This window comes from Martes martes, assembly GCF_963455335.1.
Source record: "Martes martes genome assembly, chromosome: 9".
Lineage (NCBI taxonomy): Eukaryota > Metazoa > Chordata > Mammalia > Carnivora > Mustelidae > Martes > Martes martes.
In genome coordinates this window covers 123933339-123957026 of record NC_137896.1, presented here as the reverse complement: position 1 = coordinate 123957026, position 23688 = coordinate 123933339, and the positions used below count along the sequence as shown (strand labels likewise).

Here is a 23688-nt window from a genome sequence, read left to right as displayed (position 1 = left end):
TCTATCGCTGCGACCTCTGCCGTGCCTGGGAAAGGCGCTCAGGAAATGTTCACGGCACCTCTCGCTCCCCGCCTGCCCTAGCCCCAGGGTTGTGCCTCCCACCTGGTCCTGGCCTCCCTCTGTCTCGTCCCGGATCCAGGGAATGACTGGCCGGCCGGGCTGCTCGGAGCCAACTCAGCTGCACTAAAAAACTCGTTTAGAGGCTGCTGCTATCTGCTGCGTTGGCAGAGAAGCATCGGTGCCTCTGAGAGTCGCCCGCAGGGATTCCCGCTTACCCCAGGCCACGCGTTCAGCCCCCCCGTTCCCGCCCCAGAAGCTGTGGTTTTATCCCGAGTGTGACTTGAGGAATGAAATCCCTCAGCTCTCACCCGTGGCCAGAGCCATGGAGGACCAGAGCCAAGGTCAGCCGGGAGAGGGGTCAGTACCAGCCCTCCAGGTTATGCTCCCCAAGTCGCTCCGTTCTCCACGGTGGACATAGCTCAGCACCCGGCAATCAGGGCTCAGTGCCCGGGCTGGACGCCAGGCCGAGCTGAGCCCGCCGGCGCCTTCTGACCACCCACCAACAGCCGGCCGCTTCCCATCAGCGTTCAGCTCGTCCCGGGCCGGGGTCCCCCCGTGATGCGCTGGTGACCAGCCCACGGAAACTCCTCCAGCACCAACAGGATGTCACAGTCCTGCTGGCCCCTTCACAAGAGCCCAGGGAAGTCTCTTCACTCGGCACTGTGGGCTGTGGGGGGAGGGGATGTCACACGGCCCTGCTGGACCCAAACCTTCCATGCCCAGAGCCCAATGGCCGGTTTCTCCAAGGCTCCTTCAGTCAGCGATCCCTGCTGTGAGGCCTCAGGGTGCTGACGAGGAAGGGTCTGGAGTGATCAGGGCTTATACTGAATTGTTCCCTCGGAAATTTGACACTGAAAGGGCAGCCACTCAAAAAGGCTCTGGGGGTGGACCAGGCCTGCTCTGGGCAGCCATCAGCCTATGCAGAGTCCCAGCAGCACCGGCATCCGGGGGATGGCAGCTGCACGGCTTCTTTCCTCCCCAGGACACGCTCAGCCAGACGGTCGGGGAGCTGGATGACGGGGCATCACTGCCCACACCAGGCCTCCCCCGAGATTCCAGGCGTGGAGGTAAACCAAAGCCTGATGCTGGGTGTCTGGTCTCTGCACAGAGCACCAACGCCATGCCGGGGGTCGGGGGGGGGGGCAGCGGGCACCGAGGCCAGAGTGCCCTGGAAAGTGGCTGGATGTCTGCTGTCTTGTCTGCATCCAGTGTGAAGACTCGAGCTCATGGAGCAGAGGGGATGTTCCTGCCCGTTGTACAGACGCGAACACGGGGTGCCAGAGCTCGAAGGGCAGGCACTCCCCAGCGAACCCCACTGCACAGACAAGCCAGACGGGCGCTAGGATGGGGACTTCCCAGCAGAACTGGAGTTCCCGGCTTCCTGGGAGAACCATGCTGGGGGAGGAGGGGGACCCTCGCCACGGAGGGTGCGTCCCGTCCGCGGAGCTCATGGCGGCCTCAAAACAAAGGCTAGTGCCCCTGAATTCCACCTCTCGGTTTTCTCCCTGTGGTAGGCACTTGGCGGCAGGCTCCTGGCTGCAGGGCCCTTCTCCGAAGAGTCCAGCTGTTCGTCCTTAGGAGCCAAGGCCCCAAGTGAAGCTTGGCTATGAGAGCCAAAGCCAAGCAGGGGGAGGAGGCCGGTGCTGGCCCGCAGCCCACCCCGGCTTGGGGCCTCACTGGCTCCCGGGGACCCATTTCTAGTTCCCCAGCGGCTGTCAGTCCACACAAACATCTGGCCAGGACCTCTGGGGTCCAGGCACAGAGCAGTGTCTCAGAATCTGAGCTCCGGCGGGGGGAAGCAGGCCAGGACAGGAGTGTGTAAGGATGTACTTGACATCGGAGCTTAAAAGAGCCGAAGACCAGTCCAAGCCTAGTCCAGTCCCCACCGCGAAGAGATGCTAAGGGTCCTCTTTCCAGACTATTTCCAAGAGTCCTGGCTGGCCAGTTACTGATGCGGTAATCCCTGCGGGGCCTGGGCCTTTGTCCCCTCGGCCTCAGTTTACATACACAGTAGAATCCTCCCTTTGGCCTCAACTTGCCCTGCTGAGCAGCAGCCTGGGAGCCTGGGCAGAGCCGTGGCAGACCCCAGGGTCCTTCCAGGGCAGCACCCCCTGCCAAGCCCACTGCCAACAAGATGCTCCCCTGCCCTCCCCAGCGTTCCCTGCCAGACTGGGCGCAGAGAAACCACCATCAACAAATGCTGGAGCGAGTCACTGATACGACCTTTATTGGATCACCGGGCGTCATCAATTCCCCAGCAGGTCACAGACCCACGGAGGAGAACCAGCTGCAGCTCGAACGTCATTATCGGGGGATGTGCCGGTCTTTACTCTGGTGTCTAGGCAGCACCAGGCCTCCAGGGAGGAGGCCAGACTGCAGTGGGTGACCCCACCCCAGAATGATAGGTTCCCTCTGCCACCCCTTCTGGGCACCTGCCGGCTGTGCCCTCCATCCATGTCATAGCTGCTGAGTAGGGGCATCGGGTGGGGAGCAGGCACAGGAGGGAAAGCAGAGAGACAGCCCTCCCCTCAGCACTCGCTCCTTCTGAGGCCTTGCAGGGTGGGGACACAAGGCGTGGCAGTGAAAGGGAAGTGGATGGCAGGCACGAGGAGCCCCGCAGCCGGCAGCTGGCAGCCGGTGCCCCGGGGACAAAGACCTGGGAGCCCGGGGAAGGCAGAGGAGAAGGCATGCAGCCCTCAGACCTCATGACTGCCTACTTCCCTCCCGTCCCTCTGGCCCAGGCTGGGGGAGGGCAGCCTCCTCAGACCTGACCTCTGCCGCAGGTGCCGGGGTGCATCAGACACAGGACAGAGCAGAGGGAGTGCTCCACAGGGCCACATGGGGTCCACAGGTCTGGACACGGGGCAGGAGCAGGGGACTAGACTGATGGGGGCAAACAACCAGCCTGGTCTGGAGCCTTCCTCAGGGCTGGCTGGTGGTCCCGATCAGGAAAGCACCCGGGGTCCTACCTCCAAACCCCCTTCTGGGGTCTCCATTAAGCAGGAGAAGCCAAGGGACAACAGGGGTTGCATTTCATTAAAAACTGTGTCTCAATAAAAAGTAGTTCTGAACATGAAGAATATATTTTAAAAGATACTCTTTGCTCTATTAAATATCGTTCACTGAATTTCCTGAGCACTGCGCCATGCCCGCCCCACGTGCAGGGGTGTGGGAGCGGGGGGCAAGTCTAAGGCACTGGCCCTGCTCTGGCACAGGGCTCCTTCTCCCCGGAGGCGGTCCCCACTGCCGAGAGGCCGGTGAGCACATCCAGATCTGGGGGACAGGAAAGGCCTGGCAGCACCCACTGCTGGACAAAGTGCTTGAAGCAGCAGCTAAGAGCATGATGCCTAGGCCCACTGTGAGTAGGAGGGATGCCCCAGCTGCGGGCCAGGCAGTGTTCTGGAGGGTGCCAGGACCACTCTGCTTAGAGCTGCAAGGGGGGACACTGGCCATGGCCAGAGGCCCACAGAGGCCATGGTCTGGCCAGGCATTCCCTGGGAAAGGAGGGAGGAAGACCAGGGGCTTGTCAGGCTGTCCACACCCGAAAGAGACAGGCACTGGGCCTCATGTCTCCCTTGAGTTGGACACGTGGGAAAGTACCCTCCTTAGCCCCTGGGGACCAGAGGCTGCTCAGGAACATGCCACCCAACCAGGCTCTCCCAGGCATCCACTCAGCATCTGTCCCCTGGGGACCTTCTTGGAGTATGCAGGTCCCCAGGAGCCACACTGCCCAGGGACTCCACTCCTCCTGGGCTGGCAGACCCTCCCTACCCTGCAGCAGGCATGGATGGACACAAAGTTTCCCTGCCCTGGGTAAGGCACCCTGGGGCCCCTGCGGCCTCAGCTTCATCCAAGGGGCTGAGCTCCTGGTTAGCAAGGCACCCCAAACGCTTTCCCCCCCACACCCACGTGGCTAGGACAACCTGACTCCAGTTCCTGTGAGGAGGACTCTTTCTGTGACCTGCAGGGTTCTATGACCCCACAGGCAAACAAACCAAACCAAAACAAAATACCAAGGTAGTACAGGGTCCTATGACCTGGGCACCTACCCCCTCCCCTGGGAGCAGAGGTCCTGGCCCCGCGGGGCATGGTGCCCCCCTCGGTGCCCATCCCTTTGGGGAGAGGCTCTGCCAGCCCAGGGCCAGTCCAGGGGTACGAGGGTCAGAAGAGGCTGGGGGCGGCCTGGCTGGGCGCATCGTGGTCCCGGATGTACTGGAGGATGTCCATTTCGTCCATGGATTGAATCTGCTGCTGCTGCTTCCGCGGCCCCATCACGGCCTCCGGCGGGCCCGCTGCGGGGGGCACGGCTGGCTTTCGGGGAAGCGCTGGCTTAGCTGCCACTGGCGGCTTGGGCTTAGGCTGGGGCTTGGCTGTGGGTTCAGCCCCCAGGTTCAGAATCTGGTCTAAGTCCTCTTCAACTCTAGGGAACCAGAGGGGAAGCTCTGAATGTGACCTCCCGCAGAGGGAGCAAAGCCCCAAGGCAAGGGCACCCCGCTCTGGGCAGGGCGATGGGCCCTGCCCCACCCGGCCTTTCCACAGGAGCTGGGGGGCAGCCTCTGCCTTCCTTGCAGCCCCTCAGCGGCCTCTGGAGGGCTCTGCTTTTCAGGGGGTCCCCGCTAAATGATGGCCCTTTAGGGGACTTGTCCTTCAACCTCCCGAGAAGAGTAACAGCTGCCAGACGCAGAGCGCCTGCTCTGTACCAAGCACTGCGGACACACACAGTACCTTGTTCTACCCCAAACCCTTTGTGGGTACGGCGGAGCTCCACCCCGCAGGTGGGACACTCTAGCCTCAGGAGGCTGAGCTACCTGTGAGACGACCACGTGTGATGGCGCCTGGGACCGGACCAGGGCGTCTGACTTCAGGAGCCGAGCCCTCATCTGCCCCAAGTTCAGCCCAAGAAAGACTCGATGAGGGGATCTGACCATGGTGGGGTGGCGTCACCCATCCACGGTGCCCACTGTGGGCCCACTGAGAGCCGGGGCCACGGTCCTGGACCCAACAGCCCATCGCTGGGTGGGACTCCAGCCCGCGGCAGTGGGACGGTCACACAGGACCCGTCCCAGGTACCAGGTACCCCAGGGGCCACAACCTGCCTCTGCCGTCTTTGCCTGAGCGAGCATCTGCTGCCGGTTCCTGGCAGAGGAGGAGACCAGATGCACAATGTAAGACCCTTTCAATCCATCCCAGCACCCAGCCACCCGATCCACACCCCGCTGAATGCCTACGGAGGCCAGGCATTTCCACGTTCACTAATTCACTGAATGGTAACTAGACACTGTCTGGGAGCAGGTTGTACTCTCATTTCACAGACAGGAAATATGAAAACTGAGGTACAAAGAGATAAAGGGCCTTGTCTGGGGCTCATGGCCAGCTCGTGAAGGAACAGGACTTGGCCTGGGGGTCACTGGGTCTCTCAGGTGTGTGTGCCTTCCTGGGGCACCGATGCAACGAAGCCCTTTCAGACTGGAATTTCTCCAGGGTTGAGGGTCTCTCTTTCTGCTGAGGCCAGAGGCCCCCTGAGGCCCTTCAGGTGACACCTGCTGGACCTGTGGCCTCTGAGGACCTGATCCAGACCCCCTGATCCAGACCCCTCCCCTAAGGGAGGAGCTTCTCTTGGGATTCTGTGGAGACCTCCACACACCTGCATCCTCAGGAAATGCTCTCTGGGTCAGGTTTCAGGACACCCGCTGTCCACTCTTCTGTCCTTTGACAGATGGCAGTCCCATCTGGGACACGGTGATTGAAAGAACTGCAAAATAAGTGACCCCTGGTAGGGCCCTTCCCCTCCCTAGGCCTCAGTATCCCCATCAGTGAGGAGCTGGATGAGGTCATTTCAGGGATGCTCTAGCTTCCCGAAGATGCTAAGGAAAATGGCCTGACCGGGGTTTTCATGTTCCCGGCTTCACACTCTCAGGGTCACAGCAGCCTCCGCCCTGCCCTCTGGGAGAAGCTGCATGCCGGCCAGTCTAGTCTGGAACCGGGAGACAGCAGGAGGCCCAGGGCTGGGGAACAGTGGGGAGTCTGGTAACACTATCCTGGGGGCTTTCACAGAGTCACATGGAAAACTCCCTTTGAAATCCAAGGGCCAATTTTTGAATTCCTAAAAGAGGATGCCTGGCCCTTTACATGCTTCCTAAACCAGCGATCAGCAGAGACTTCCGGACAGGTGCTGCCCACACCTGGGCCAGGGTGTCTAAGGGTATCTCAGCAGGCCGCATCTGCCATGCTGGGGACAGGAGAGAGGGCTCAGGTGCTAGAGGGAGAAGACGGCGGTGTCCCCATCTGCGAGATGAGAACACCGGCATCACCCAGCAAGGCCTGCAGAGCCGCTGTGGGCCCGGCAGCATAGCACACGGTGCCTGGAACACGGCTCCATTTCCCTCCCGCTGTGCCTTCACCAGTGGCCTCATGGCTTCGTCACGTTCCTTCCCTGGTCCTCAGTCTCCCCATGTCAATGGGGTCCAACTCAGACATCAACCGGGCTAAGGAAGCAGTCTGTTGGAGCGTGGCGTGCCCAGCACCATCCTCCCCTGGAGGGGCGGCCTGCCAAGTACCAGCTGCCAGAGGAGCTCTGGGTCACCCCCCTGCGGTGGGGCAGAGACCCCAAAGGGAGGAGTCAGAGCCGCTGAGGATGGCAGAGCTGTCCCTCCAGCCCAGCCCGAGAGGGCCCAGCCCAAGCCAGGCCTTCGGAGAGGTAGCTGTCCCCGAAGTGTGACAAGACCGGCTGCTCCTGGCCACCTCAGCTCAGCTGTGGCCCGGCTCCCCAAGGCAGCGGCTCATCCCCGAGGCCCTGGGGCAGGTGCGGGCTCCTCCTGGAGCCTCCACCCGGGCTGGAGCCCTGGGACAGCTCAGGGGGACTGAATTATCCTCGAGCAGGGGCCTTCGGGAAGCAGCAGCAGCGAAGAGCCCGTGTCAGCGGCCCGGATTTATGCAGCTGGGGCAAACGCTGTTGGGAACTCATCAGCAGCTGCTGCGTGGCAGGTGGGACCGTCACACTCAGGGTACAGGTGGCGGCAGGGGCACCCCTTTCCATGAACTCTATTTCTACCCAGGCTCCCTGAGTCACGGCTGGAACTGGGGCTCCCACAGAGAGGCAGCACGGGGCTCTGAAGACCCCAGTCCCACTCGACCTCCCCAGGGCCTCACAGGGGACAGGCCGACCACTGGCCTGGCTGCACAGCAGGGGGGAAACTGAGGCTTGTGAGACCCCCACACCTGTGCGGCAGAGCGCTCTGCGGGGCTTCAGGCTCGCTGGTGGCCACAATGCCATGAACGGGCGGGTGACAGCGTCAGTGAATGGATGAGGATTAGGAAGCTTTTTATCGTCAGGAACCCCAATCGCTGCCTGGATAGTCATGGAGTCAGCACGAAGAGTACGACCCGGCTCCTGCTCAGAACGTGAGTTCGTTCTCACCAGCTGTGTGGCAGAGTAAAGGCAGGGCCGCGGACACCCATTCCCCAGTAATTCTCAGAGGGCTCTGGGGGACGCCAAGAGGCGTGACAAAGGGAAAGGGTCCCAGAGACCAACAGAAACATGCAACGCGACACGCTGTTTCCTACTCATGCCCAGAGTCGTGCTGACTGGTACTGCCCTAGCCGTCTGGCCACAGAACCCCTTGAAGGGACACTGGAGCCCTGAAGAATGTGGGTCGGGAAGTGCTGGCATCACAGACTCAGGAAAGACTGTGCCAAGAAAGGCCCCATGGAATGGCCTCCCCGGAACACACTGAGTTCTGGAGATGGCAGAGCCTCCCCAAGGCCCTGACGCCCTCCCCAGGACTGACTCTACTAGTCTGCTTCCCCGTGCCTCAGTTTCTCCTCTCAAGGTATCGCCACCCCAGCTTCTCCCAGCCTGCTGGGGCGCGCAGGGGCGAGGACACAGATGACAGTGAACAGATGCCAGGGGCCATGGGGAGATGTGAAGACAAGACGCATTCGCTGTGACTCGGGCACTGACAGGGCTAATAGCCCGAGGCTGCTAACGAGGGCACAGAGGACAGCGTCTCGGCACCATGTTCCTGGAAAGACACAGCTCAGCCTCCTGTAAACTGCTGAGCACAGCTGCGTTCTGGGGGCGCGGGTGATGCAGCGGAGACACACAGTACCAAGCATGTGGAGAACCCCAGGGCAGGAGGCAGATCTCCAAGCCTCTCCTCCTCTAAGTACTTCGAGGGTCCTGGAAGGTGCGGGGAGGACAGCACGCAGACCGGGGGACTGGGTTCCAAGCCCGGCTTTGTCCTGGGGGAGCTCACATCTAGGTGGGGGGCCACTGTGAGGATGAAATCAGGCCATGTGTAGGATGTGGCACACGGACCACGGCCAGCACCCTGAAGCAGGAGCCCCCGTGCACACGTTCCGTCCACCCACCTCTGTGCAACAGACCACGCCTCGCCCTCCCCTCTACAGCCTGCCGCTGGGACCCTCCCGGGGCCAGCCGAGGTCCAGCACACCTTCGGTTTTCTCCCCGGGGAGGTCTGTGTGCTACCAAGAACCCATTTTAATGGTTGTTCCTAAACCTATTTAAGCCAGTTATACTTGCTCTTGTGATTATGTAATTTAATTATTCTCCACATAAATTATGAAAGCATGAGTGTGGGAAGGTAAAGACTCGTATTCACGAAGTTCTTTCTGGAACTCACAGAGCGACCCGGCCTGTGGCCCATCCCCATGGCTGCCCCAATCCCCGCCGCTGCCTCCTGATCAGCAACCACCCACGGTCTCCTGCCTCTGAGGGGCCAAGACGCCCTCCCTTGGCGGCTGAAGCCGGTGAGGACGCTCCCACACGGGGACGGGTCCCCGGCTCTGCCCAGGCTGCTCTGAGGGCTGGCAGAGGAGCGCCCAAGGGACAGGTGGTACCTGAACAGCTCCGCATGGGACACGGGCCCTCCGCTCTCACGGGCGGCAGGCAGCAGCAAGGGGTCACCCAGAGGGACGGCACCGCCGAGGTCAGGGTCTTCGAACAACTTCAGGGCTGTGGAGAAGGCAGGGGCAGAGTGGTCAAAGGATGTCCTGGCCTGTCCTCAGCTGCTGGGGGCACAGGTGGGGACAGCCATGCCCAGCCTCCTGGCCCAGCCAGCAGACAGCGAGCAAGGGACAAGGTGGAGCAGAGAACTGGAGGAAGAGGCCTGGGTGGGGACAGCAAGAGGGCAAGGGACAGCACTCAAAGGCGATGGTGAAATTGCCAAGACATGTCCTTAGAGCTGTGAGGCCGGGACTTTCTCATCAATGTGTTCTCAGGCTCGGCACAGAGCCTGGCCCTCTGTGGGTGGTCACCAAGTGCTGGGTTAATGGGGGACAGCGTTTGTCCATCCTGAATGAGGACCCGGGTGGGGTGACGAAAGGTCAGATCTCGGGACAAGTAGAGGAGTCCCAAGGCCGCTCGGCTCTCCTCTTTCCGACTCTGCCCAGGACCCTCTAGTGGGCTCTACTCAGGTCACACAAAATCTATCATAGAGTCACGGCACACCTGGGTAGTTGCGTCTCCCTCCCAGACAGTGCCCACATCTGGCCACTGGAATGATAAAGATGCCACCCCCACTTCCCCAGGGTGATTAGAACAAACATATAGTCCTGGAAGGTTCCAGGCTACGGGGACACAAAGTGCAGGACTAATCTCTCCAGCAGAAATTCTCCGTAAGCTGAGCGTGGACCACGTCGAAATAGGACAAGGGCAAGATCTCCACTGTGCTCACGTGTGGTGGGTCCAAAGCCACTTGTACGAGTCTGGCTGGGTCATGGAGCAGACACCCAGAGTAGAGGGAAGGCCTGGAGGCTCTACTTACGGTCCTGGACGGGCACGTCCTCTGCGGGGCGCTGGGGGGAGAGCTTCGAACTTGGGCTGAAGAGCCCCTCATCAGGGTCCACCTCCTCATCAAAAATGGTGAGTCGGGTTGAGGGTTTGGGCTTCACAGCCGCTTCGGGGCGTTTCTTGGACTTCTTAGAGCTACGGAATCACAGACACAGCTCAAGGTTAGGAGTTTTCATGAGAGCCTGGCCAGCAGGTGCAGATGGCCTGGTCAGAGCCATGCAGGCGAGGTGAGCTTGAACTTGGGTGAGGAAGGAACTTTCCAGTATCCTGAGGTGTAAGGCCCTGCTACGGGAAGTGGCTGGGTCCTGTGCCCCAGGATGTACGGGAGGAGCAGGGGAATGTTGGCATGAACGAGATGACTGCCGGACAGCTCCCCACCCTGACGGGCCAGCCAGGACTCAGGCCTGCCTGCCCAGGCACCGGGCAGAGCAGCTGCCCTCCTTCTGGAGGCTGCAGGGGCCCAGTGCCCCCAGGGTTCCCAGGGCCAGGCTCTTCAGAGCCACTTGGAAAGGGGGGTGGATGCAGCCTGAGGCTGGGAACAGGTGGTACCCAGGGACAAGCAGAAAGCAGCCTTGAGAAGGGAAAACTCTGTCACTCCAACAAATACTTCAGTCCCACCGAGCGAGCCCCACCTCCTTCAGGAAACCTCTCAGCTACTCAGAGCATCCCTCACTGGCCCTCCCTTACCAAGGTCCCTTGATGTCTCATTCATCCACCGGCCAAGGTCCTGCCTTGGACCAGATGCTGCTTTGGGAAACTGGGAGAGGGCACAAGGGAAAGTTCTGGGCCATGGGCCTGCTTCGTTTCCTGCCCTGGGTGGTGGTGATGCAGAGCGCACTGAAGCCTTTACGGACTTGAACCCTGCAGCTCTGCATATATAAGTCACACTGCAGATACATAAACAAACAAACTTGGTTTTATTTTAACACGGCGATCCAATCGCTGCTGCGGATACCAAAATTAGCCATTATCAGGTTCCTGCAAATAGTGAAAAGACGCTGTTTACTGGAAACAGAATTTCTGGGGTGCCTGTCTGCCTAGCGGGTAGTTCCACCAGACAGAGGTCACCGTCTGAGCTCTTGCTGGCAACACTGTGTGGGAAAACTGCAGAAGCCGGCCCTGCCATCCTCGATGGTACAGACCAACCAGCGGCAGATGGACAGAGCGCCAAGCGGCCCTGGGGGCTGGAGGGCAGGGTGCTCAGAGCAGCCCATTCCCACGGTCCGGCCACAGACCTGCGGTAGAATCGGAGGCTCAGCTGAGATGGGAGAAGCTGTGGGAGCTGGAAATGCCCCTGCTGCGGGGCCACACCTCCAGGATGGAACACACCTATGCGCTCAGGGCCGAGGCCTACTCACAGTCCTGCGCTCTTGTCCCCTTGTGGTGTCCCCGCAGCAGGGAGATCCAGGATGGGGTGAGGACAATAGGCTCAGGCCCCGTACATTTTGAGGATGAAACGGAGAGCAGAGACTCAGGGCAGAGGTGTGCCAGGAAGTCCCATGCGCCCCGACCCTGCTTCCTCCATCTTGGGCACAAGCCAGACAGGCTCAGGTCACAGACCTCCTAGGCACACGCCTCTGCTTTGGTGCCACCCCCAAGCCCTGCTTGGGAAGGTGCCAGGCCTTCTCCGTCCTCATAGCAAGTGCTTTCCAGAACCTTCAGCCATGCCACCTCACACACCCTGAAGGGCCAAGGTGGACTGCTCTGACAGGGACACCTGCTCTTTGATTCACGATCAGGGTGAGCCAGTCCGCCTTCCTGACCCCTGGGACGTGGGTGCCAGAGGCAGGTCAGACGGAGACGGCTCCAGCCGAGAGCTACTGAGTCAGAACCCCAGGGCCGGCCTAGGAAGCCGCATTAGAGTCTCCGAGGAATCTGATGCAGCTACTGGCCCAGCCTGAGGCCTGTGGGCTCAGCCCCACTGCTGGCCTCCGTCAGCCGACAGACAGCCCTCACCTGGAGCCCTGGAGCGTGGGGGCCAGAGGCTTCCCACGGACCAGAAATCAGAGGAGCCGTGGAAAGATGGGAGCTGTCTTGAGCACAAAGGAAGGGAGAGGACAAGCGTGATGAATTCTGTCTTCACAGAGATCTGTGATTTCCCTTCTCACACCTACTTCTGGTTCTGAGAACGCAAGTTCGGCCCGACTTTCCCGCTATGTGAATTTTCCCCCCAAACGGGATGAATGATCTTGTTTTTCTCCCCGGAGACATTTCTGATCTTTCATGGTCTTGAACTGACATAAAGCGAATCTATGGCACGTGGGGGCGTCCAGTCAGTCGGGCACCGTCCGTACTCCACCCCCCACCGGGCTATCCTCCATCTCCCCAGCCCTCCTTGACCGTCCCCAGGGGAGGCAGAGAACAGGCAGGAAATAGGGAGCACTGACAGCTCAAAGCCCCAGGGTCCTGCTCTGGTTGGCCCCCTATCTCGAGTCTCTGGGACACACCCATGTGCCTGGTTCAGAGAAGACGCTCCACAGATACTGGGTCCAAGAGGAGGACTGATGGAAGGAAGGAAGGAAAGAAGAGAGAAAGGAAGGAAAGAGGGAAAGGGAAGAACAGACACGTGAAAAGAGAAATGGACACAGGGGACAGTGCGTCTCTTATCCAGACTCATTTCCGCCTGCTCCCCAGGAAGAGCGGAGAGGGGGTGCACACGGGGTTCCCAGCACCAGTCTGAGACAGAGATGGTACCTGGAAGGCTTTGCTCCTCCAAAGCTGGTGGTCACGTCAGCTGGTCTCCTCACCCGCCCTCAGCCACTCTGTAAGCAGCTGGCGTTCACCCAGGATGCCCTCTGGGACCCAGGACTCACCCACGCGCACCTCCCGGGCTGAGCGGTGAGACCTGCCACTGCCCCAGAAGCTCACAGCTGACTCAGAGGCCCATAAACCCATCATGACTGCACAGGGCAAGAGTTCTGGAATGTGCGGAGGATCCAACCCAGCCCTACAGGCTTCCTGGACGAGGCAAAGCGAAACAGACACGGACTCAGGCAGAGGAAGTGAGCCCCTCATCCGTGGGGTCTGCCAGAGGCACGGCTCAGGCACGATCAGGAACCGGGTCCCCAGGGCAGCATGGGTTGTGGTCCACGGAGAAACGATCAGGGCCTGGCCTGGGGGAGCACTGCAGCATGATGTGGAAACGGGGTGGGGGGAACATCAGAAGGCAAAGAGCTCCTAGAACATGTGGACGGCAAAGTGATCAGTGAGCAGAAGGGGCGAGTCTAGAATGATGCCAAACTTCAGGCCTCAGGGCGAGGTCGCCCACGGCCTGTGTGAGGTGAGTCTCTAAGCCCCCATCTTCCCCTCGTCCACAGACTGTGTGAGCACAGATTCGGGCTGCATACACAGGCTATGGCCCTGCCCTGTCCCCCACCCACCCTGGTCCCTGCTCTGCTCCTGCCCCCCCCAGTGTCCACCAGTTGTCTGCGGCATGCACCGCCCGACTCTGCTGTGCTGGTCCGTTACCTGCCATGCCTGTTTGCCACCCACCCTTGGTGCCACCGCGATACAGGGTGCCTCTCCTTTCTTCACCGAAGGGAGGCCAATAGGATTAGACTCTTGTCACCAGGGCTGGGGCAGAGGGGCACAGAACAGAGAAGTGTGCGCTGGACAGACCTCCTGGAGAGAAGGCAGGAGGTCACCTGAACTTGGGCAGGCTCTGGCACAGGGGGCATGAGGTGGGGCGGGGGTGGGGGGCCTCCCTGGACGGGTGCAAGTCTGTGGAAGCAAGTCTCTGTAGCAGGCGGGTGTGTGCACGGACAGACATCAGCTCTCCTGCCTTGTGCGTCTGCCGGCAGACAGATGTCCCGAACGGGCCACATGGCACAGGCGGGGGAGGAGCGAACACGGGGAGGCAGCAGGTGCCCAGGCTGACAGCACCGTCAGTCCGAGCCACAGCCCCTCTCATGGGGCTCAGGCAGCTGTAGTGACAGTGACGGACACATGATAGCAGCCTCCCCTCCGGCCACCCAGGGGGCCCATGCCCACGTTTCCAGGTGCACCTGTGCCCCTGGCCGACCACCGAGGGCCACCAGCTGCCCAGGACCTGTATCAATGAGTTGTGGGAGCACCTCCTGGACCCGAGAAGGCAGTGGGTCCTTCTGATGCCCAGACTCACAGACAGCACGACTTACCCTCCAAGCTGGGGTGGTGCGTAACCAAAGACAGAGATCAACCTCCTTTCCAATCGTACCACGTTCCTGCTTTCCAATAAAGTATGTTTCATTTTTAAATTTTAAATTCAGTTTCTCTTTCTTTAAGGGAAACTCGCAGAGTGCCCATGAATGAACTTTCGTGACCCGTATTCCGGGACAATGTCATCTGTACCAGGACCAGGCCTCGGGGGCCTCCACGATGACCCGGCCGTCACATTGGCGTGGGTCACGGGGCACAGGCAGTCACCCCCGAGCCGTGCCTGCCTCCCCAGATGGGAGCTTCGGGGAAGCGCTGGACGGGGGCTGAGCAGAGTCGGGAAAGCAGCGCTCCAGGCAGAGAGGCTTGTGCAAATGCCAAGGCAGGAAGCGCGTGGTGTAGGCGCAGTGGCCACGACCCGGGCAGCAGGCACACGGGGGGAGGGCAGTCTGAGAGGAAGTCGGGGCCAGAGCCCACAAGGCCTGGGGGAGAGTCTGGCCTCCCTACTCCCGGGGAGCAGCCCTGGAGGGGGATGCAGGGAATCCACGTATGACCTCGGGTCAGTCGGTTCGCTTCTCCGGGCTGTTCCCTCAGCCGTTACATGGGAGTATGGAATGCTCTGGAAGCAGGAGCCCACATGCGGGGCGGCACAGGGCACAGCAGGAGCCTGACACCAACTAGGTTCTCATCAAGCTCCCGCCCCACGACTGTATTCTGGGCTCTAACAAAATACACAAGGCCTGCCTGGCGAAGACCCACCATTTTTTGTAGCCCAGGGTCACATTCAAGGATCTTTCTCAACAGCCAGAGCCTGACTCCCCAGGCCACTGAACCCTACTCGAGGGCTCACTGATCAGCCCCCCAGGACGCCCCTGCTTCGCAGCTCGTGCGAGCTGACATTTCACCCCCTGCCTCTCACCCAGCACGGCGCCCCGCACCACCACCGAACCAGGCCCGTCTGGCTGCAGGGGCCCTGTCGCCCTACCCCCAACTGCCGGGAAGCAAGGCCCCAGCTCTGGCCGCGCCCAGAATATACAAATGGGCAATGGACAGAGCAGACGTCAGACAGACCCGTGTCTCACACCCTGCAGCCACCAGCCCAGGGAATCAAACCACAACTCTGTGGCTAGGGCCCCGATGGCCAGGGCCTGATCGGTAACTGTCAGCTGCCCTCATCTTTACCCGGGCTTCCCTCCTCATCGAGCAGCCAAGGAAAGCCAACTACACTCCCCCAACCGACCGCAGAGTGTGCGGGACGCCACACCTGCAGGCAGCAGCCTCTCTCGCCAACAGCCTCCAGTCGGGGCACAGCCGAGTCTCCTCCTTCCCACCAGGAACGGTTTCTACTTCCAGCCTGCCTCGGAGTCTCTGCTAAATGCAGGTCTGACCCCTCCCTCGCCGTGGCTGGCCCCAAATCAAGGCCTTGATTGGAGCCATCTTGGGCCAAGTCCCTCCCCGGAGCTCCACGGTGTGGGACTGGGTGGTCTCGGGCGGGTTCCCGAGTAATAACCACGAAGACACTGGCTTTGCCTCCAGTCCCTCAGGTGAAAGGCTGTCATTCTAACGCTGTCCCTTGGGGGCAGCTTGAGGGAGGGGAATGGCAGGCATGACCTCCAGGAGTCCCTCCCCAGGGAGTCAAGTGACCATTCAGTCCCACCCAGGACAGCCGTCCAGCCGGCTGCTGGGGACCCAGGCTGCGGCAAGTCCGGCAGGTTGTACTGGGTGCTGGGAGCTGCGTAACGACAGGAAGTGGGAAGTCTGTCTCTAGGACAAACAGCCCATGGCTTCTTCAGAGCAGAGCTGGTTTCACACAGGGGTAACAGTACACAAAGGACATTTCCTGTACACTTTATCCTTCCACCACTGGGGCTGGACTTCGTCTTTCATTTATAAAGAGAGAAACTGAGGCATGAAGTTCAACGACCTGCCCAGTACCCTTGGGGATCGGAACCTGGGACTGCTGGCCTCTAATTCTGCTCCGGGCTGGCCGCACACCCAACTCTCCCAGTGGCTTTAAACTGTGCTCAAGGGGCCCGGCCTTCCACAGAGCCACGCAGGGCCACGGGAGAGGTGAGCTGAGGCCTAGCGGGCGGACGTCCAGTCCCTACTTCTGTCCCAACTGGGCCAATTCTCCCTCGGGCTGTTTGATACACACTGGGGATCTGTATGAGATTTCTCCTGAACTGAAATTCTTGCTACTGAATTAAAAGAGTGGAAAGCAGATGCCTGGGTGGCTCAGTCGGGTAAGCGTCTGCCTGCGGCTCAGGCCATGATCCCAGCATCCTGGATTGAGTCCCACATCAGGCTCCTTGCTCAGGGAGGAGCCTGCTTTCCCTCTCTGCTTGTGCACACACGCACTCTCTCTCTCTGACAGATAAATAAATCTTCAAAATGTCACCTTAAAGAAGGAAAAAAAAAAAAGCATACGGCAGTGTCACACCATTCATTCAGGCCAGACTTTCTGCGCTAACACGGATGGGGAGATCTGGTCAGTAGAGCACGCGTGGCTGCCCTAATGGGGGATGTGGCTGTGATCGGTAGGACAGCTGTCACCGTGCCCCCTGTAGTCCTCATTGATTTTGGTCCCAGGCCAGGCCAGGGCTGACTGCACGGCCCCACTGTGACTGGGAGAACTGCCCCCTAGCAGGTGGCAGGTGGGAGGGGAGCGAAGCCAGAGAGCCGGGGCCTTGGGCTCCCCGCAAGGACGCCTGGGACCACCCTCCTGGAAGCCCCGTGGCCAGTGGACCTGCTGCTCCTGTATCAGTTCCCTCTGCCATACCCAAGGCCCTCATCAACTTTGGCTTCTGGGGCTCCTCAGGCGGGAACTTCCCCGTGGATCACCTAGAGCATTCCTTAAAGCCCCAGTCCGAGGGGCTTCTAGCGAGCTCCAGGGTGCTCAGGGTTCCCAGTGGGCCTGCTACCCATGTGAGTGGGGTGGGCGAGGAGCCGCCCCGCGCACCTCCCTGCACATCCCGCCACGGCCTACCTGGGGGACATCGTGCTTCTGAATCTCAGAAACTGTACTTTTGTGTGGCGACTGATGGCGGCGGCCGCTAACCTCACCGCAGTCACTACTTCACCATATATATGTGCATTAAATCACACAGTACACCTCAGACTCACACAATACCATATGCCGACCAGCTCAATAAAGCTGGGGCAGAAATAAATCAATCCCCAATGGGAGCAAGTCTAGGGGTACCTGGCAGTGTGCTGGGGGTTTTTCAAAACCTCAGGGTCATCCCAGAGCAGTGATGTTACCCAAATGTACGGTAAGACATTTTTATACTAAGACGCATAGGATTCTTTTGTGAAGATAACGCAACATTTGTATAAACAATTGTTTATACAAGCGCATGATTCATGTTCCAAAAAAAGGTCCAGCTTCCCCGCTGGAGGCCACGCACAGGCCACTGGGCACTGGCCCCCCTCCTGTGAGCAGAGAGCAGGGAGCCCAGCCTTGAGGGAAGGTATGTCCATGCAGGAACCAGCCTGTCCCTAAGGGTGCCGGTGTCTCTAAGGATCCTCTGGGACTGGGGGCTAGAGGAGGGACTCCCTGGGCACTGGGGGAAGAGGTGGGAGGCAGCAGCCTCGAGAGTAGGCAGAGAGGCCTTCCCAAAAGAGAGGGACTGGGTCCCTAAAGAATGCTTCCCTGGAGGGGCACACCCAAGGCCCCTGGGCAGAAGCTGCCAGGACCTGGCTCTAGGGCAGTTATCTGGGGGGAAAAGCTCCACACAGGATAAAGTTCCTCACCGCCTGTAATAGCAAAAACCTACAGAAAACACCACAGTGCCTCCAGGCAGGCCTGGCAATGTCACTTACAGGGCATCGACCCAGCGGACTAGCACAGTTACAAATGTAGAAGTCGATTTACTGATCTGGAAAGACCCAATATATAAGCTGAAAACAAGCAAACTGTGGAATGGTGCACACAACGCGATCCCATTTTGGGTTTGAGAAACGTACATCCAGAAGCATATACCTTCAGGGCAAAAGCCTTTTGCTGTGTTTTCTATTTGTCTTGACCAGTCGTGTATCATTGGAGTTACAATTAAAGACGTCCTCAACAAGGTATTTCCAGCAGAAGGCAGAACTATTATGGTAGAACTCTGTCTTTCTCAGATGTGCGAAGTCTCTAACACAGAGAGTGAGACTCGACAACTCTGTGGGATGGGGAGAGGACCGTGACAGGACACGGAGAGAAGAGCACAGCCTGCAAGGCTTGTGCGCTCCGCGTGCAGATCTGTGGGTCACGCCTGGACAAGGATGCTCACACCCCCACGAGCAGGGGAGCAGCATGGCCAGGACAGGCCCACGGAGAGCGCTTTCTGTCTTGGAGCACTCGGTGCTGGTGCAGCAACTCTTTTCCCCTAATCAAAACCAGGTTTAAGAGACAAAGAAAACCCAGGCTGTCTGGGCACGGGGCTTTGTGCTGGCAACCCGCAACCCCCACCCCCCGCCCCCAGCAGCCCTGCCGTGGAGCAACAGCGCCCCACCAGGCCCGCGGCAGGAAGGACAGATGCCTGTCGCCTGGAAATGAGGCGGTTCGGGAAAGCCAGGCCCATAGGAGTGCTGGGGTGGGGGTAGGGAGGCACATCTGGGAGTGTGGCCACAGGGGTGGGGGGGCACATCTGGGAGTGTGGCCACGGTGGGGTGGCGGGGGGCCACACGCAAGGCTCAGTCAAGTCCCTGCTCAACTGTCCTGGACTTTCCCATCTGTGAAAGGGGGGTAATCCCAGAACCCTGCCCTCCTCCCACATTACAGAATGACTGGAATCAAGGGACAGTCAAGGGGGCGCCACTGAGTCATGACCTGCCAAATGGGGCTGCATGAATTTGGAGGAGCTACTTGTCTCCACACTTCAAGACTTCAGCTTCCACACACACACACACACACACACACACTCGCACACACGATGACCCTGATGCCACTACTGGCTTCCTGGAGCGCACGAACCCACACAGCTTCTGAGAGCAATGTGGTGTGTCATGACCTCTAAAAAAAACAAAAGCAGAAATAGAAGAGAAATGTCCAGTCACAGGAATGGGAAATCAGTTTCTGGCATTTAATAAGCTCTCAAAAGACCTTAGGTGTTATTCTCCCTGATGAGAGTGACAGTACTGACCACTGTCACACCAGTCATTACAGGAAAAACCAGCAGAAGGTCTTAAGCCTCTGGGGTCCTGGGCAGGTGCTACGCTCTCCTGGCATTCGAGAATGAGGTCCCCAGAGCTGGTGACAGTGCCGGGGGTGGGTGGTCCCAGACATGTCCCTTGACAATCTGTTACCGGAATAAGTAGGAAATTCAAGGCGGCCCTTGCCAACCCCAAACAGCATTTTCCTACCCAAAAAAGGAGCCGCTTTGCTAAGCATGACCCTCAGCCAAAAGCTGGCACAAACCACTGAAATCCTGGTCTGGCTTTACGTGTGGTTCCTCTGAACAACAGGGAGCCCGAGTTCAAACAAAGCCTTATCCTGACCAAAATAAGGCCAAGAAGGGCCTGCAGGTCGTGTGAGGCTGCTAAGAAGTGGCCGTGGAGGGCTAGGGGGACCAGACCCCCGGCCTGCACTTCTGGCTCTGGGCCCGGGTCTCCAGTGTGTGACTCCTCGTCTCCTCTAGGCTGGTCACAGGGGGTGCAGCCACACCTCCACCTGCCTGTTCCCAGCCTCACATCCCCCCAACTCCCCCAGGACAGGAAGGCTGGTGGGCGGCGGGCAGAGCCTTCTGGACTGTGACTTTCATGTCCTTTACGCTGAACTTGCCCCTCCCTGATCTCTGATTTCTGGATAGGACCCGAGAGGCAGGCGTCGCTCATAGGGTGACTGAACTTTGATCTCTCATCAGGACAGAGGGACGGTCACCCTGGGTCTACAGTCCGATTCGGGGGAGGGGGTGGGGTGGCAAGCTGCAGCCGTGAGAGGAGCGAGTGCTGGCATTCCCGTTGACTCAGCCTCCACCCGGGCCCTGTGGAGAAGGGCCACCATGACCCGATTCACCGCAGAAACTGGAGACAAGGGGTGACCTGCCAGGGCCACGCTGCTGGGAAACAGCAGAGCCAGGATCAAGGCCAAGCAGCGTCCAGGACCCTGACCTAGACTGGAATCCCAGTACAATTATTTACCAGCTGACTGACCTTGGGCCGGGCACTCGGCCTCTGCAGGCTTTTCTTTAACCTGTGAAATGGGAGAACAGCACCTCCCCGCAGGCAGGGTGTCCATGGGACACAGGACGGGCAGTGCGGGTAGCGCGCTCGGCCTGTGGGAGATGCTCAGAAACACAGGTTCCTACTTGGTTTCTTCTTTGGGCCGAGAGGGGGTGGTGAGGGCCTGGGGCGGCCGAGCCTGTCTTGTTTGGGGGGGTCCCACTCAGACACCTCGGTCTGTGCCCACTGGATGGGCCTGAAGAACAGTCTCTCCCGCCCGGACCCCTGCCCCCAGCACAGGGCGGCCAGGCAGAGGGACTCGGGAGCAGCGTACTGATTCGCGAAGGCATCAGGGGCTCAGGAAAGAAGAACGCAGTGGATGACAGCCGAGGGACCACTGACCATACCTGGCTCACCCCTTCCTCCCCCAGCCAGGGCACCTGTGTGTGCGCACCTGTGTGTGTGTCCGCGCATGTAAAGGAACTCAGATGACTGGCCGGACCCCTCCATCCATGTGATTCACGGGCCTTACAACTGCCTTGTGGGGAGGCAGGGCCCAGGTCAACAACCCTGCTTTAAGGACAGTGCAACAGGGCCCAGGGGGCTCCAATCACGTGCCACAAGCCCCAGGCTGTCAGTGATGAGTCAGGTGGAGAGCCCAGGGCTCCTGGGCTGCTGAGCTGTCCCGGGGTGGGCAGTCCTGCTGGGACTCAGTATAGAGCTGGCACCCAGGGCCTGCCCTCTGGCCGGGGAGGAGAAAGTAACATCTGAGCCCAGCCTGAGCACACCAAGCCACAGGGAGTGATGACCAGGGAGACAGGCGTTCTCAGACTCTAAGGATGGAGGGAGAGAGAAGCCCTCACCAGAGAGCTTGGGGCAGGCCAGAAGGAGGCCCTATCCAGGATGTGGAGACCTACCGCATGATGCCCAGGGGATCCAGTGCCTCCTCCTCTTCTTCCTCGGAGGATTTTCCTGCATCCTCGCCCTTCCGGCCTGGGATGGAGAGAGCCTCAGGCTCTGCTCGGTCCTGCTGCTCGAAGAAGTCGAAAGCCTCCCCGTCATCCTGGGCCTGGTTGTGTGTATTCAGGACAGAGACATCTCTGCTGGTAAGGTCTGCAGCCCCTGGGGATCTGGTGCCTGTGGAAGGAGAGGGAGGAAGGCACCTGACACTCACTGCCACGGGACGAGGCGGCCTTGCCCCACCCAAGTTCCTGAGCCAGGACCTGAGCTGGGGGCTTCCTGCAGCATCCTGGGACAGGCTGCTGGGTCTGGGTAGACAGGGGACAGCCGGGGCTCCAAGCCTAGAGCCTGCATTGAAGCCTGCAGTGGAGTGGTTATAGGCATGAGCCTTGGAACAAGTTGACAACACGGCAACAGCCAAGCCTATGTCCACGGGCTAAGGGCAGAGAAAGCCAGCCCGCATGCATTTCTGGGGCTTATCAGGGAGCTCTGGCAATCCAACCACAAATGAAGACCTGCTCCAAGGGTCTGGGCACTTAGACTATGAACCCAATGGGGTGCACAGTGAGCTAATGGAAGATTCCAGAACAAACTGTAACGGCTTCATTACAAACTGGCTTACATCAGCATTTCTCAAAGCACGGTCCACAGATGGAAATCCATGATGTGGTAAGCACAGAAAGGGAGAGCAAGCATCTGGAAACTTCCATAGCAGCTTGGCATTGTCACGACACTGACATGTGATTCTGTATTTGTGAAAGTATCTGTGACAGATCGAGAATACAAATCTAGCCCTTCCCCAAGGGCGGATTGAGAAACACGGGTTTAGACTACTTGTTCCTCTATCCAGATAGTTACTAAGTAACAGACCTTTGAAAGCAGTTCCTTTAAAAAAAAAAATACCACCCTTAGACAGAGAACCTACAGCATGCCTGGGATACGCCAAAGCAGTATGTGCGAGTGCATTATGTAGATCTAAGCAGTAATGATAGGCTACCTGATGTTATGCTTGTTATTAGAACAAATGTGGAAATACCATTCAAAATTTCAATTCTGTGTGATAGGCATCGTGTAAAAAGCATTTTTGCAGGTATGGACTCATTGAACTATTGTAAAAATCCGCAGGAGAGATCCTGTTCACACCTCCGCTCTACAGGTAAGGAAATGGAGGCACAGAAGGGCTGGGAGAGTCAGACCACCATATCCTGAGTCTCTGTAATGGAGGGGCCAGGAGATCCGGAGTTTCTTCCAATGACCGATCAGCTGGGGCACCCGTATCACAGGCAACACGGCCCACTGGGAGGCAAGCAGGCTGTGATCTCGCAGCGAACAACTCGGGGCCCACAGGTGCATATGGGGGGCTGGAAAAGGATGGAAGAAGCCAGGGCTCTGCAGCCTCACCCAACCCCACCCTCTGTGCATTCACCAGCTTTGCTTTTTTTATTCCTCACCCCTTTAAAATTTTTTTTGGCTTGTTTGCTATTGTCTTCTGAAAAACTCCCATCTGCCTTGTGGAGCTTGGAGACCACAGTCATTGGGAAGAAAAGTTAAATGGAATGGTCCAAAGAGGGGAGAAAGTCGGGGTTGGGGGGAGAGCCAGCACCTCTGGAGAGGGACCCCTCCCCACCCAGGGGCACACAAGTGCTCATTTCTGCCTTGGGGCCTCTGTGCAGGCCTGGATACGAGGGTGTGCTGAGTGGGGGGTACACGTCAGCCGTCGTAGAGAGCAAGCTCCGTCAAATGCGCTTCCCAGGCGGAAACTTGTGGAATTCTTATGTCACCTGGCACCCTCCTATATGACAGCTGAGGAAACCGGAAGTGGGGGTGGAGCCTGTGAGGGTCTGGTCCCCAGTACTGGACCAGTGCAGGCTGAGCCTTGGCCTGCTGCCATACCCAGCAAGATCGCCGGCAGGCACCAGCCCAGGGAGGTGTCCCTGGGCGCCAGGTCTGCAGGCCTGGCTGGCAGGAGGCAAAGTGGGGCATGTGTACATATGGGCTGGGAGGCTCTGGGGATGGCCAGGATGGGCACCAGTGGGTCCGACTACAGAGAAGGCCCCGTGGGGGCCCCGGGTGGCAGTCTCCTCCCGCCAGCAGCGGCGGCCCTGCTCTGGCCCAGCCAGGGGAGTGAGGCCTAGTTCTGAGCCAACGGAGACCTCAGAGGTTTGGGACAGAGCCTCAGGTACCTAAGAATTCTAGCAGCTCTGGGCTTCCAGCCAAGTCGGCGTCCTTTGAGACACAGCGAAGAATCTCATTGAACACGGCTCTTCTTTCCCGGATGTCGGACTCCCCAACGAACAGGACCTTCCTGGGGAGCGGGGGAAGGCTGGCTGTGGGATAACGGCTGCTCAGTTTCTGGTAGAACTCCTCGATCTCACTATACTTTTTGGAGACCTGGAATGAGAGGAGCCATGTGCTTCTTCAATGTTCTCCCCCCAACCCCACCCAGACAGCCCGGGAGCCGGGCTATTGGGAGAGCCCATCCCCAGGACAGCTGCCAGAGGACAGGCAGGTGCCTGAGGCGTGCCTTGCTCCCGCTGACCCTCCCCCCACGCCCCTGCCTTGGGCTCCGTTCCCAACAC

General features: G+C 59.4%; 1 protein-coding gene across 1 annotated transcript in view; it reads right to left on the bottom strand.

The window, feature by feature from the left end:
• Positions 1 to 2259: 2259 nt before the first annotated feature.
• The window catches only part of HS1BP3 (HCLS1 binding protein 3), a 29392-nt gene continuing 7963 nt past the window's right edge, over positions 2260 to 23688 (bottom strand). Inside the window, exons 3-7 of the mRNA XM_080814177.1 lie at positions 23293 to 23500; positions 21067 to 21286; positions 9846 to 10006; positions 8920 to 9034; positions 2260 to 4480 (exon numbers count right to left, since the gene is read on the bottom strand). Coding sequence (XP_080670303.1) covers positions 4222 to 4480; positions 8920 to 9034; positions 9846 to 10006; positions 21067 to 21286; positions 23293 to 23500 — 963 coding nt within the window. The 3' untranslated portion in view covers positions 2260 to 4221. The remainder of the gene's footprint in view (positions 4481 to 8919; positions 9035 to 9845; positions 10007 to 21066; positions 21287 to 23292; positions 23501 to 23688) is intronic.